At 41.5% G+C, this 13,757-nt stretch overlaps 1 protein-coding gene across 6 annotated transcripts in view; it reads left to right on the forward strand.

Moving 5' to 3' along the window:
* PIKFYVE (phosphoinositide kinase, FYVE-type zinc finger containing) overlaps positions 1–13,757 on the forward strand; it is a 66,475-nt gene that overhangs the window by 47,234 nt on the left and 5,484 nt on the right. For all 6 annotated transcript variants that reach the window (XM_035893034.1, XM_035893033.1, XM_035893035.1 and 3 more), the window contains 16 exons: positions 1,188–1,359; positions 3,032–3,210; positions 3,692–3,805; positions 5,054–5,162; positions 5,275–5,429; positions 5,991–6,081; positions 7,098–7,158; positions 7,751–7,894; positions 8,065–8,185; positions 9,315–9,410; positions 10,099–10,182; positions 10,671–10,762; positions 11,398–11,562; positions 12,152–12,211; positions 12,653–12,829; positions 13,561–13,664. In XM_035893034.1, the coding sequence (XP_035748927.1) occupies positions 1,188–1,359; positions 3,032–3,210; positions 3,692–3,805; positions 5,054–5,162; positions 5,275–5,429; positions 5,991–6,081; positions 7,098–7,158; positions 7,751–7,894; positions 8,065–8,185; positions 9,315–9,410; positions 10,099–10,182; positions 10,671–10,762; positions 11,398–11,562; positions 12,152–12,211; positions 12,653–12,829; positions 13,561–13,664 (1,924 nt within the window). The remainder of the gene's footprint in view (positions 1–1,187; positions 1,360–3,031; positions 3,211–3,691; positions 3,806–5,053; positions 5,163–5,274; positions 5,430–5,990; positions 6,082–7,097; positions 7,159–7,750; positions 7,895–8,064; positions 8,186–9,314; positions 9,411–10,098; positions 10,183–10,670; positions 10,763–11,397; positions 11,563–12,151; positions 12,212–12,652; positions 12,830–13,560; positions 13,665–13,757) is intronic.

Here is a 13,757-nt window from a genome sequence, read left to right on the forward strand (position 1 = left end):
GTTCCAAAAGGCTGTTTTTCAAGACAAGCACCTGTACTGATCACAATTTTCTGAGGTTCCTATTTGAACTTCCATACGAGTTCTGGAAAAAACCCTACTTCTTAGTGTTGTCTGAACTTCTCAGAGTAAGGCTTTGTCCTATCTGTAAATGTAATGTAAATGGTCCGGAACAATTTTAACCCTGGCAAAGTACTGTGTGATTTACTTCATCTGTCCAAGGTGCAAGCTGTATACATTTCAGAAATAACCAGTACTGCCAGAACCCCATACAATGTCTCAGCAGGCTGTGAAGCTGGATAGGTAGCCTGTGGCTCCTCAAAACACAGGATTACTCTGTTCACGCCATTGGCCACTTGCAGTAGCAAAATGCTCTTAATGTTCAGCCTTCTCTGGAGGAACAAGTATTTCTCCTTGTGCTGGTCAATGAGAAGGAGGAGCTTAGCTGCCTGCTTTTAAGTTCTTTTTTCTCTCTGCTGATTAGCTAGCATGTGCTAAAGTGAGTGCTTCTCAATCTCCATAGTTTCAGTAATTAATTTTTTTTTTTTTTTATATGAGCGAGGAGGATCTGGGCTTTTTAGACTCTGTTTTTGAAGAACTCCCTATTTCGCTTTGGTACCTAAACAATTTAGCTTTTATTTTTCTGATGTCAGTCTGTCTTCCCTGACTTAAAAGAAACCCATCCAAAGAAGGTCACAGGTTTTTCTGTTCAAAGAAATTGTATGTCACTGTTTTGTTCACCTCTTCCTTCAGGAGCTGAAACATTACTATTCTGAAGGTTCTTTGTCACATCTTTGTCCTCAGAAGCCTTTGCTCTGGTACACTGCCAAAGTAGTCTTCTAATTTGGTGCCAAGCATTTCCAGGTGCTTGATCCCTATATTATGGACTATATGAAATATGTTGATTAGAAAGTGATTCATTGTACAAAAGATTGTGATAGCAACCAGTATCCAGTTCATTCCTTTTAGGACCCATACAACCATTTCTAGCACGAGAACTTCCCTATTTGCTATTTCTAAGTGATTACAATTCACTCTGCAGAAACAGCCTTTGCTAAAGGCTTAGGAAACTTTTGCAGTAAAGATAAATAGTACCGTGATATTAGAAGGGGTAGTAGATATGTTGAATCAGTTCTTCAGCAGTGCCTAGCATATGATCATTTGTAAGTGTTTCCATTTCTCTCTATAAGGCCTTCCTACCAATGCCCCAGCATGTTCTGTGAAACACCAATGGTGCACCACATTCGTCGCTTTGTTCATGGGCAAGGCTGTGTGCAAATTGTGTTAAAGGAGCTGGACTCCCCAGTCCCTGGGTACCAGCACACCATTCTTACGTACTCCTGGTGTAGACTGTGCAAACAGGTAAGGATGTGGGCTTAAGAATCATTGCTATTCCAGTTTAGTATTCCTGTTGTGACTGTCCTTGTATGGAAAGGCAGCATTTTTGAGAAAGTGCTTGTCCCTGGAGCTATGGCTAAACTAGCACAAAACCTGTTACTGATACAGATGTTCTCAGGTATCTACAAATTCCTCTTGTAGAATTGGGGCTGTTGAGGGTGAAATATCTTGTGTGAGGTAGTCCTGTTGGGAAGTGTCAAACTGGGGATAGGTTTAAATGGAGTTGATATATTGCTGGAAACTAATTTCTGACACATGGAAAAAATGGACTTGCCCTCTTAGAGGTGAATTGTATGGTCCCTTCCCTGCAGTGAGTCAGTATGAGCATCAAAAGAATCTGTGTATGGGGAAGGGCAGACACTGAGACGTACTGGCTTAGTAATTGGCTAAATCCACTTGGTATTCTTTGATCTGCTATGGACCGGACTGTCTGCATTGCGCCAATGTGATGTCTAGACTTCCTTTAGTAGTCATTAGAAAGTAAGTAAAATCTTCATTAGAGGCATGATAAATTGCTTAAAAAAAACACAGGATCATAAGATAGTGTATTATCTGAAACTTGTTCTGTAGTTTAGCTAAGAAAACATTACTAACTGGGTACTCATCTCTAGCTAAACATTGTAAAACTTAAGAGCCTTCAAAGAGATGAGAATAAAACTTAATTAAAAAAGATTCATGCAGTACCTGAAATGCAAAACATCTCAATTACCCATGTGGATGACTCAATTCACGTACTTATGCTGGCTTAAACATGGGTGTTGGATTTAAAGATACCTGGAGGAACTTAATATAATTGCTGAATGCAAGCCCTACGCTACTGTGTATATACCTGTTCTATAACCTTTTATTTCTGTGTGCTCATGTAAACACTAATATGTTTGTGGCTATTAAGTATGTTTAAAGTGGTGGCTACTCTAAGCTTGCAAGCACTGCTGAAGTTGAAATAGACTGCAGAGCAATACCAATGTATTTGTAGCTGAAGAATCACCTACCTGACAGGAGGCTGTAGGGAGGTGGGAGTTGGCCTCTTCTCCCTGATAACAGATAATAGGACGAGGGGGAATGGTTTGAAGCTGTGCCAGGGCAGGTTTAGGCTAGACATTAGGAAAAACTTCTTCACCGAAAGGGTTGTCAGGCTCTGGAATGGGCTGCCCAGGGAGGTGGTAGAGTCCTCATCCCTGGAGGTATTTAAAAGAAGGATAGATGAGGTGCTTAGGGACATGGTTTAGTGGTGGGATGGCAAGGTTAGGCTAAAGGTTGGACTCGATGATCTCAAAGGTCTTTTCCAACCAAAGTGATTCTATGATTCTATGATTCTATATGATGAAACTACTGCTGCTGCCTGGGTTGCTGGAAATTGTCCCTATGCAGAGAAATAGCATCCCAGATGTAAGCCTCTGTCAAGCATATGTCCCCCAACTTAGCACCTGTCATCATCAACAGCAGTTGTTTATCTGATTTATTGTAACTATGTGTTGGCCTTAGCTTTGCATGAATGCTGTCTTTGTGGTTGTTTAGTATGTTTCAGGGTCACGAGTGCTTCTGGTACTAGAAATACTAGATTGCTGTCTAGGTGAGCCTGTCCTTAATCTTGGGTGAAGGATGAAATTAACACACTTGGCTTTCAATTTTTCAGGTGACACCGGTTGTTCCCCTTTCCAATGATTCTTGGTCTATGTCTTTCGCAAAATACCTTGAGCTGAGATTCTATGGGCACCAGTACACTCGAAGGGCCAATGCAGAGCCTTGTGGTCATTCCATTCACCATGACTATCACCAGTATTTTTCCTATAATCAGATGGTAGCATCTTTCAGGTGAGGTCCACTGCTAAAAACTTCCTTCTCTCTCTAGTACTATGTGAAGTATACAGCTCTAGTAAGGTTTCATCAGGTCTGTCCTTCACTTTGAGTGCAGCATGGGATAGTGTAACTGCACTGTAACCACAAGTGCAGGATTCTGTGCTGGTTTGCAGAGGATATTGTGGGTGCCATCACTGTCCTGGATGGGGTGGGCAGTGTTCCTAAGAATGGATGCCTCCAGTTCATGACACAGAACGGAAACACTTTTCCCTGTCTAATCTTGAAAACTTTCAGAATTTTGGTTTTGCAACATGATCTGTGGTTTTACTTTTTGCCTAGGAGATAAATAAGCAGGGTTTATTGCTACTAAAAGTAACTAAAGCCCCAGACACATTGACGGTGCCCCATCTCATATAAGGGCCACAAACCGCAATATGGTGTAGCATTAGTATTATGTAGGGACAGTCTTGTTAACAGCTGTCATATGCCTTCTCAGCTACTCTCCAATACGGCTGCTTGAAGTGTGTGTCCCACTCCCCAAGATCTACATCAAACGGCAGGCTCCGTCAAAGGTTTCTATTTTGCAGGATCTCAAGGATTTCTCTCAAAAGTAAGCTTTGTTTTTAATGCCTTCCGCAGCTTATTTGTATTTTGGACTTCTATTAGCAGAACACAAAACCATTTTTGCTACTATAGACAAGACTGCTAAATATTCATTATTTAATAGAAAAGTAATGGTTTTAAGCATGTTTATATGTGCATATACTTCTAAGGGAGGGTGGTACTGGAATCTTCTTTATTAGCTTTACCTGCTCTGTCTGTATTAATCTCTCGCCTTTTAACCTGGTGGCAATTCAGCTTAAACATAGCCAGTAAAAACTAAGATTCTTCTCTCCATCCCTGAATGTTGCACTGATATTTGAGTGATATAGCATGTTTCTGAATGATGTTGCCAAGTAGCCACTGAAAGGTTGACCATCAGCTGGTGTCTGAAATGTCACCTTTTCTTACAAAATGCCTTCTCAAGCACAGCTAAAGTGTTTCTGATTCCTCCCTCTAATACTAAAAATGGAACAGAGGAGGCAGTCCTAAAAGGCTTAATCTGAAAACTGTAGGTAACACTTTGTACCTTTACCCTAACATTACTTTTTGGAAGATCTGACCAAGTTCAAATCCCGTCTTCAGCTCAGAAAAACTGCGAAGGCATTGCTCAAATCTATTGTCCAAACAGAATTGTTTTCATTATATTGATCACATGGCAACTAAACTCTCTGGTGTGTAAGAGACATTGCCTTTGTTAGCTATTGAATATGATAACAACAGACAGGCTGGCACCTTCGTGTAGTCTAAGGTAAACTGCTGTTAAGCCTGGATGCCTTCTAAATGTAGGAATAGAAATGTGGGAGACAGGCATGATGAAAACTATTAAATCCAGCCTGACTGCTGCTCTGCCTGGTGGTGGTGGAGCTTTATTTAGAGCTGAAACAGTTACTCGCTCTTGACTATCTCTGAGCCCTTCTGTGGAGCTGTAGCTTGCGGTCCCAGAGTCTTCCTAGGCACAGGTGATACAACAGTTCCCCTCTGCTAGCAATGTGTTTGCGACCTTTTTATTGCTCTCTGACAGCTTCCACTGCTAAGAATAAGTTGTGAAGAGGAATGTCAGTGTGTGTAACTTCCAGGTTTCTGCTGTACTAAGGATTTTTTTCCACCTTCCCTGTATATTCAGTGGGACAGCTTACTATGCAGAAGACCATCATATATCGTCTTTTGTATCCTTAAACACATTCAGACTTTTTTTAAAGAATGTTGAAGATGTTCTGAGTAATCACAGCTTAACTCTTTGTACACCTGTTGACAGGGTGTCACAAGTGTATCTTGCTGTTGATGATCGCCTTGCTTCTCTGAAAACGGATACTTTCAGCAAAACGAGAGAAGAGAAGATGGAAGACCTTTTTGCCCAAAAGGAGGTAACGGACTATTTCTATGTTGACAGACCATAGGCTGCAAAACATGTTGAGAAGCCATGCAGATCTAGTGTCATCTCTGGTCACAGAACACTGACAGTTTTTCTTTTGGCAGATGGAAGAGGGGGAGTTTCGAAACTGGACTGAGAAAATCCAAGCAAGGCTGCTTTCATCATCATTAGACACACCTCAACAGCTGCAATCTGTTTTTGAGTCTCTGATAGCTAAAAAGCAAGGACTTTGTGAGATGCTACAAGCCTGGAATAATAGGTAAGAGGTTATATGTTGGAATCATGAGCAACACTGATACTGTGTGTTGGTTATAGAAGGGAGAAGGTTCCTTTGCACTTCTTCTCCCTGTGGTGCAGTTGCTACATAGAGTGTGTTATGACTACTTGTGCTTGAAAGGTCCTCTCCTTGTTAAGACCCCGGAGCTGGTTGATTGGAACAGAAAATCATTTGAGGCCAAAAATAAAAGTATTGTGTTGTAGAGCACAACTTGCATCTGAGAAGAGAAAGTGTCGTTTGAATAAAGGTGGAAGAGAGGGGAAGAGGGGAGTGTGGGAAAGCAGTTAATTGGGTGCCATTATCTCAGAGGTGAAGAAAATGTGGTTTTGGCCATGCTAAAGATAGCTTTAGCATGTGTTAGCAACCATCTGAGTTTGCAGTAAAGACTTGTGAAGGCATGCTTGGCTGTATTCTAGTTTGGAGAAACTTTGTAACTTGTGCCTTTTACAGCTAATACCTGTAATCTATCTCTTGAATAATTTTTCTTTGGGGTTTTTTTGTATGTTTTTTTGTTTTGGGTTTTGGTTTTTTTTTTTTTTAAAGATTGCAGGATCTTTTCCAACAAGAGAAAGGGAGAAAACGTCCATCAGTACCACCCAGCCCTGGGAGACTGAGGCAAGGTGAAGAAAGCAAGGTACGAATAACAGGCTAAAAGCTACTTAAACTTTTTTTTTTTTTTCCCTGGGGCAGCACAATAGTCTTAAGACTGGCTTCAGTTCACTTAGTAAACTTGTTCTACTGCATTATGTAATTTTCGGCTGTAGAAGCTTGAATTGCATATTAGTATATGTATCTTTTCCTAAAGATGTGAACCAAGAGCCATGTTACACAGAAGATGACTAAGTATGAATAGGATTTGATGATTTTCTGTGGTGTTTGTATAGTGTTAGTCTGAATACTGACAGTGGAGAGCTGCACTTGCTGTGAGGCGTATATCTACATAGGAAGGAAGTCACCTTGTTAGACCCTAGGTTGTTGCCCATCAGGTTTATCCCTTGTGAAAAAGAAAAGGCAAAAATTATCAAGAGAGGCAGAGCAAAGAACACAGGAAGGACTGATAATGAATTTGCAGGTTCATCTCTGTTCTGTGATGTGTCCTGTAGGAACTGGCTGAGGGGATGTATAAATGACTTTGGACTGTTGCCTCAAGAGCTCTGTGTAAGCATACAGTTGCTGGCATGTTGAACAGCCACCCTGTGGGGAGCTGGTACTCAGAAAATGTCCAGACTGCAAGGCAGTACAATGTAAGGATCATACAGAGAGGCTGAACTCCCAATAGTTCTAACGTTAGCAAGGTGGACTAAGAAACCACGTGAGACCCTAGATTTGCTCTGCTGCATGCATACATGGCCTTTCCACTTAACAGATGTGTGTTAGATGCTAAAACGCACATAACCTTGATCTAGCAGCAAGTAGGTTTATGTAGAGGAAGAGTGTAGTCTTTAAAGCAGCATACAGAGATGATAGCAGTCATATGTGAAGCTGGGTTGCTGTTGCCTTGTCTTTGTCATGTGGTGGCAGATACAGTGATGGTGCAGTGGGTGGGAATGCGCTGTTATGGTACATCTGCTTTTGCAAGTGTTCTGTGGAGGAAGGGGTACAGCTATAAAGAGCTTGGCATCAATGTTGGGATTTTGTTATTCTGCCTAGATCAGTAGCATGGATGCTTCCCCACGCAATGCTTCTCCAGCACTGCAAAATGGAGAGAAAGGTGTGTTGTTTCTTTGTTTATTTTCTTAAGCTACAAAAAGAAGTTTGCTGTAACCCTTTTCCTGACATAACACGGGATCCTTTGTCAAATTTGGTAATTTAGAGAAACAGTGAATCCCCATTGTGTCAGATGGAAATAAGCCAATTTCTAGCTTACTCTTGTAAAAAGCAAAGTCTGGTTGTAATATGAAGCTGAATTAATTGCTAATGATACTAAATTGGCCAGCAAGGGTTTTCCTTTGAACTTGACTTAAAAAAATTCCAGAGCCTTTCTAAATAACTGAATAACTACAAGGAATTTGGGAAGTGCCTCTTGCCTCTTCTGTGAAGTGGTTAGGGGTGCTGAGACCTCTTACCTGTGAGGCATCCTGAGAGTTTGTGGGAACTGAAGGTAGCAGGTATAAGCATATGCATCTTCTGGAGGTTATGTGCTACCTTGATCACCTTGCCCATTCCTTTGCTCTGGGTGGCCTTACCTGCTTTCTAAGTAAAAACTTCTTGAAAGTAGACACTGGTGATAACTTGGCCTGGGAGCAAACAATATCACTTCTGACAGCCATGTAAAATGCTTTCTTCTGTCCTTTTACTCTCAGAGGATCGTTTCCTGACTACTTTATCAAGTCAGAGCTCCACAGGCTCTACGCACCTTCAGCTGCCCACCCCTCCAGAGGTTGTATCGGAGCATGTGACTGGTGCCAACACACTGTCTGAACAGGATACAACAAGTAGCTCAGAAGGTATGGTTCAGTTGTGGTCTCGTATTCTTTCTCTTGCTTCTCTGTGGCGAGTGTGTGAGATCTGTTTAGGAAACAACAAATCTGGTAACTCTGTGGACTGCAACCTTCCTTCTGAATTTACAGCTTGAAGTTTGATGTTGTGATGCAGACTTCACTTATCTCTGTTCCAGATGTGTTTGATGGACACTCTGTGGGATCTACAGACAGCCAAGTGAAGGAGAAGTCTACTATGAAAGCTATTTTGGCTAACTTTTTGCCTGGAAACAACTACAACCCCATTCCATTTCCCTTGTAAGTACTGAGTAGTATATATGACGTACAAAACTAGCAGCCTGGTCAAATTGCAAAGAGAGCCATACATGCCTCCTTTGCTCAGTATATAATTTAAGCCATCACTTGGGTTTGCCTCTGAATAAGCTATAGAACTTCCTAAAGGCAAGAAGTTTTCTGTGTCAGTTCTAGGTGTTTGTAGGTTACCTGCTTTTCTTATTAATGATCCACCCTTGTGCATTATCAGTTTCTCCTCCTCCTAGCAGGCATGGCTCCTCAGAACTCTTGTGGGGAGGGGACGGGGTAAGGGGAAGAGGGAGAAAGGTGTCTTCTAACTTCATTGCCGCGGGGAAGGAGCAGAAATGTCCTTCCTTAGCAAAGACTTACTAAAGCTATGTGCCTGCCTCTTGTTTTTGCTTCCAGACCTCTTCCAAGGGTTGGACTCAAATTGGCATTGTCTGGGTGTAGGTCAGGTTCAATGGCTACTGCATGTGCCTTCAAGTTCCCCTCTCATGTGAAAATGGGCAGGCTGGGAATTCTTTCAGCTACGTGGTCTGCGTGCTTTGTAGTGTTTCTCGTTTGACATGAGCCTAACGTTTGGCAGCCTGAGTTTACCTTCTGAATCGTACTCCCAGGGTAGCAGCAGAGGGGAGCATAGGCTAATGAGGTAAAAGTTAAATGACTGAACTGTACAGATGAATAAAAGAAAATCTGGCAGAAACCCATGAGGCTTTGGGGAATTTCTGTACTACACTGCTTGTTCAGAAAAGACTCTAGGTTTGTCCCCTAACCACTCTGCAGACTATGCTGCAGGACAGTCGAAATAAACTCAGGCAGGTTTTGGTACCATTGGAAACAATGGCTGCTAAACAGAAATAGACTCTTAATCTAACTTGGAGTTGGTCTTCTGATATAAGCAGCTTGCTTGAAGTGTTGATTGCCCTAACACATTACCATTTAGATTTAACCACAGAGCTATGAATGTGTCTATTGGGAGAAGCTGATCTGGGGAGCTTTGGTTCCATGCTGAGACTTGCAGCTTGTGCCTGGGACTGCAGTGAAGAGATCTGGGTTTTGACCAAAACTTAACCTTTTCGTTCCACAAACTTTTACAATCTACTAACCGTCTCCCTTTGTCACTTTCATTTAGTGACCCGGATAAGCACTACCTAATGTATGAGCATGAACGTGTACCTATTGCAGTCTGCGAGAAAGAACCAAGCTCCATCATAGCTTTTGCTCTCAGGTACTGGTGTGATTTTGCTGTTCATCTGATGCGTGTTGTACTTTTGCAGCTTTTCTGTGCAAGGAATATTTAAATCCTAATGGTAGGGAACAAGCATGACAGAATTTCTTCACTCAGCTGTGTTGAGAGTTTCTCCCAGAGCTGAAGTTTTCTCCTTTTACTACTGAGATATGGAAAGTAGATTTTCCAACTTGCAACTGGATTTGGGGCTTTTCTTGCCAAACTGTAGTACACAAAAATTAATTAGTTGTGTAGTGTTCCCTGTAATGTGATATTGTCAGAGAAAGAAGTGCAACTAAATTGGCTTAGTTCTCCAGCCTGGAGGAAGTGCAACTGAGCTAGGGAACAGCAGTTAGGTATTCATACTACAGTCTGTCCCTTGCCTACCTTTGGTCGTAGCAGCTCTCCAAACCAGCTGCCTCACTAAATCTTGAGGTTTGCATGTCACAAGGCAGCAGACTCTCAAAGTGCATTCTTAAATTGTGGGAGAGGGAGAAACAATGGGGGATTTTTCCTGCAGTTCTGTAAGATTGTAAGAAAAAATGAAGGAGAGGTTTTTCTACTGTGCATTTTTGTTTCTTGTGGTTATCCCTGAACTGAATCTTTTGGTTGGTGTAACAGAGTCTCCCACAGAACAGCTGACTATTTTTTTTTCCTTTTTTTTTCTTTTTTTTCCTTTCCCCTTCAGCTGCAAGGAGTACAGAAATGCCCTGGATGAGTTGTCCAAAGCATCTCTGAAGAACAGTTCTGAAGAAGGACTACAGCCAAACAGGTTACATGCAGGAACTACAATACACAGAGCTAAGGCACAGTGATTGTAGTGAATAAGCTGCAAATAAGGCATAACTAGGATGGGGAAGGACTCTCCAAACATGGCTCTGTTAGGATCTCTGCATTCTGATGGAATCTGACACATTCTGTGTAACCAACGCATACTTGCAGTATCTGAGGTTTTACTTCATGTTGGGGACTGTGCTGGCTCCATCATCTGATCCCTTGACTGTGTGCATGGTAGAGATTACTGGGCTTGTTTACCTTTCCTGTGGTGATGGATGGAACTGTTGCTATGGAGCCCTGAGAGGTTTTCCTCAGGGAGGTGGAGGAGGACAACTTTGAAGAGTCTCACACCATTACAACTTTAAACTGTATCCTCTTCCCTTAGCAGTACTTAGTGTTAGGCATGGAGGAGTAAAGCAGTAGTGTCTTGGGTGGCAGTATTTGTTGGGCTCATGACATTTTTATTTTTCTTTCTCCTTTCAGCACATCTGACAGCAAACCAAAGAGCAGTAGCCCTGTCCGCCTGCCTGAGGCTAACATGGGTCCTTCAAGTCGCAGTGCAGAGCCAGAACAACGTAAGACCATTTTGCCAAAATCACATCTATGATCATAATCTCAGCTCAGATTTGAGTCTACTTAACCTGGCTTCTAGCTCTTGTGAAAGTTAAGTTGGAAAATGCATTCTGAGTTGAAATTGTGACTAGTCTTTGAGTTGACTTGATGTAGAACATGGTGAGGGGTGCGTGTGTGTTTGTTTTTTGAAGTCTGTGCCCATTATGGCTTTCTCTGATTCTTATGAGATCAGACTATCGTTCCCTGTTACAATGTGGGCCTTGGGTTGTTCTTGAGTCTGGCCTGTTTAGTGGGGTATGATATCTATAATACGTTCTGACCTCTTTGGGCACTGCCTTCCTTAAAAAAAAGGCAATTAAAATATTTTGAAATGAAGAAGTGAAGTTTTTACTATGTTAAAGATGCTCACGCTTGGTCTGTGTTTTCAAATGACTCAGCATTCCAGAATGCTACTAGGAACACTAAGTCAGCTAATCTGATGGACCTTGGTTGCCTGAAGAATAGCAAATGAATTACAGTTGAATGACATTGTTCTTCCAGTTAGAACAATGAATGGAGAATGCTCATATGAGTCATGCTTTTATTAAAGTGCCTGTGGAAATGCCAAGGCCATCTTCTTTATTCCTTTTCACTGTAGCAAAGAAACCATCTGGAGTTTTGTCTTTCTTCCGTGGCACGGGAGGGAAGAGCCCAGACCTGTCTTCCCAGAAGAAAGAGACCCTACGTGGTGCTGACAGTGCCTACTACCAGGTTGGACAGATGGGCAAAGAGGGAGCAGAAAACCAAGGAGCAGAGCCTCAAGGTACAAGACTGTTGAGTCCATCTTCTGTCTTAGACTGTTACTTCTCCCAAACCTCATTCATACTTGTAAGGCCCAGAATGCATGCCTGCTCATACTTTTTCAACAGTCCAAGATTACTCAACGTGCATTGAAAATGAATGATTTGAGAATCAAACATTTATTTCTCATGAAGGCATTGCTTTGCTTTATGAGAAGGGAAATAGGGTCTTTCAAACCCCAGTGACTACAGGGACATTGAGTAGTCTGGGCTTGAATGCCTTTGGATTGAGTTGACTCTAGTTAAGCAGCCCAGTCTCTCTTCCTCACTTCCTGTTTAACTTTCATTGTTTTAGCTCATGGAAAATGAATTAAGAGAAAACAAAGAGAAAGCTTGTACTTATGTGTCCCATGAACAGCAATTCCCTTTTAGCATATGTATTACATCATACACTTATAGCTGTATCTCTAATTCCCTATACATAGTTCCCTCTGTATTCTTAAAAACAGAAAATATTTTTCTTGTAATGTGAGTTTACAAATAGTGTCATACATGGCTTTCTCAGTAATAATAATGAACAACCCCAATTGAATGGTCCCTTTATGCCGTCAGATGATGTCGATGGAGGAGATGGACAGAAGAAACAGCTGGTGAATCCCCACGTGGAACTCCGTGAGTAGTTGTAAATAATAACTTGAAGTCTTAGCTGACAAACTCCTTTCATGCAAATGTAGTAGAAAGCTTGAAGTTAATTATTTTTTCTTTCTATTGGGCAGCAGAGAAAAACAAATCAAGAACAGAGCAATGTAATTTTTACTTACTGTAATCAATCTGTTACAAAAACACCACCCCCCCCCCCCCCCCTTTTTTTTTTTTAATCTTTTGTCCGGATGCTTCCCCATGACATATACTGTGAGCTAACCTCAAGGGGGTTGACTTTCCTGTAAGTTTTCCATTTAAATCCTGTTGGTTTAAACTTCCGAAGTACAGTAGGTGTGAGAGAGGGATGTTTAGCACAGTAGTAGTCTTCCAGACATTGGTAAAATCTCTAAGTGTCATCTCAGGTAGTCAGTGAGTATTGCATGCTGTTACTGAGGAAGACCTTTTTTGCAGAGTTTTCAGATGCAAATGCCAAGTTCTACTGCCGGATTTATTATGCTGGCGAGTTTCACAAGATGCGTGAAGTGATACTGGGGAGCAGTGAAGAGGACTTCATTCGATCCCTCTCTCATTCTATGCCCTGGCAGGCACGAGGTGGCAAATCTGGGGCTGCATTCTATGTGACTGAAGGTAAGTGCAGCTTCTTCCCCCTTTGTAATTAGAGAGTATTATTTAGGGTGTGTCATTTAATCCCTGACTACGTCTAGCCAGAGGACTGCTGACTGTGAAGTGGCCACTCAGAATGGAAAGTTACGTGGATTGTTTTGGGGTCCTCAATATCAGCTTATTCGTCTTTGTATATGCAGGAGAACAAAAATGTAGTTCTGTTTTTCAGTAGGAGCAGCTAGGGAGGGCAGTTTAGCAGAAGGGTTGTACTGTCTTGGGCAGGCTTCAGAAAACAAAAAATTGAGTATAATTCAAGGAAAACTGTTTATTAAAGACAACAGTGTGTCTTATCTCACATGTTATAGCTGATTTATAGGATTTTTTTTTTTTTTTTTTTTTTTAATTGCTTAACTGCAGCTGATTCTAGGCCCCTACTTAAAACAACTCCTGAGTGGAAGGGTCTGTAGGCTGTTTCTGTTGTCTGTACAAGAAGCCCATGTAGCTGAGGTAAATCTAACTTAGGCAGTCTACTCTCCCTGATCTGCTAAAAGGCTGAAATCCAGAACGGCTGAAGTTCTGAAATTCAGAATATATGAAGTAAAAAAGTTTTAGAAATGAGCTTCTGTATCTAAGGATGTAAGAGAATTGTAGTCCTTTAATTTTTCAAACTACTTCAGCAACAGTCCTAAAGAACTTGCAAAGAATACATCACTTACTGTATGTAACCCTGTTGCCTCTGTCTGATGTTAAAACAGATGATAGATTCATCCTGAAGCAGATGCCTCGTCTGGAAGTTCAGTCATTCCTTGACTTTGCTCCACACTACTTCACTTACATCATTAATGCAGTTCAGCAGAAGGTATTTAAAAAAAAAAAAAAGTGCCTTCTATTTTAGGAAGTGTTCTGTATTTTACAGACTAGTAACAGTTTCCATTAACCCTTTCATTTAAGT

Source organism: Egretta garzetta, unplaced genomic scaffold (assembly GCF_000687185.1).
Source record: "Egretta garzetta isolate BGI_Z169 unplaced genomic scaffold, ASM68718v1 scaffold474, whole genome shotgun sequence".
NCBI classification, from domain to species: Eukaryota; Metazoa; Chordata; class Aves; order Pelecaniformes; family Ardeidae; genus Egretta; species Egretta garzetta.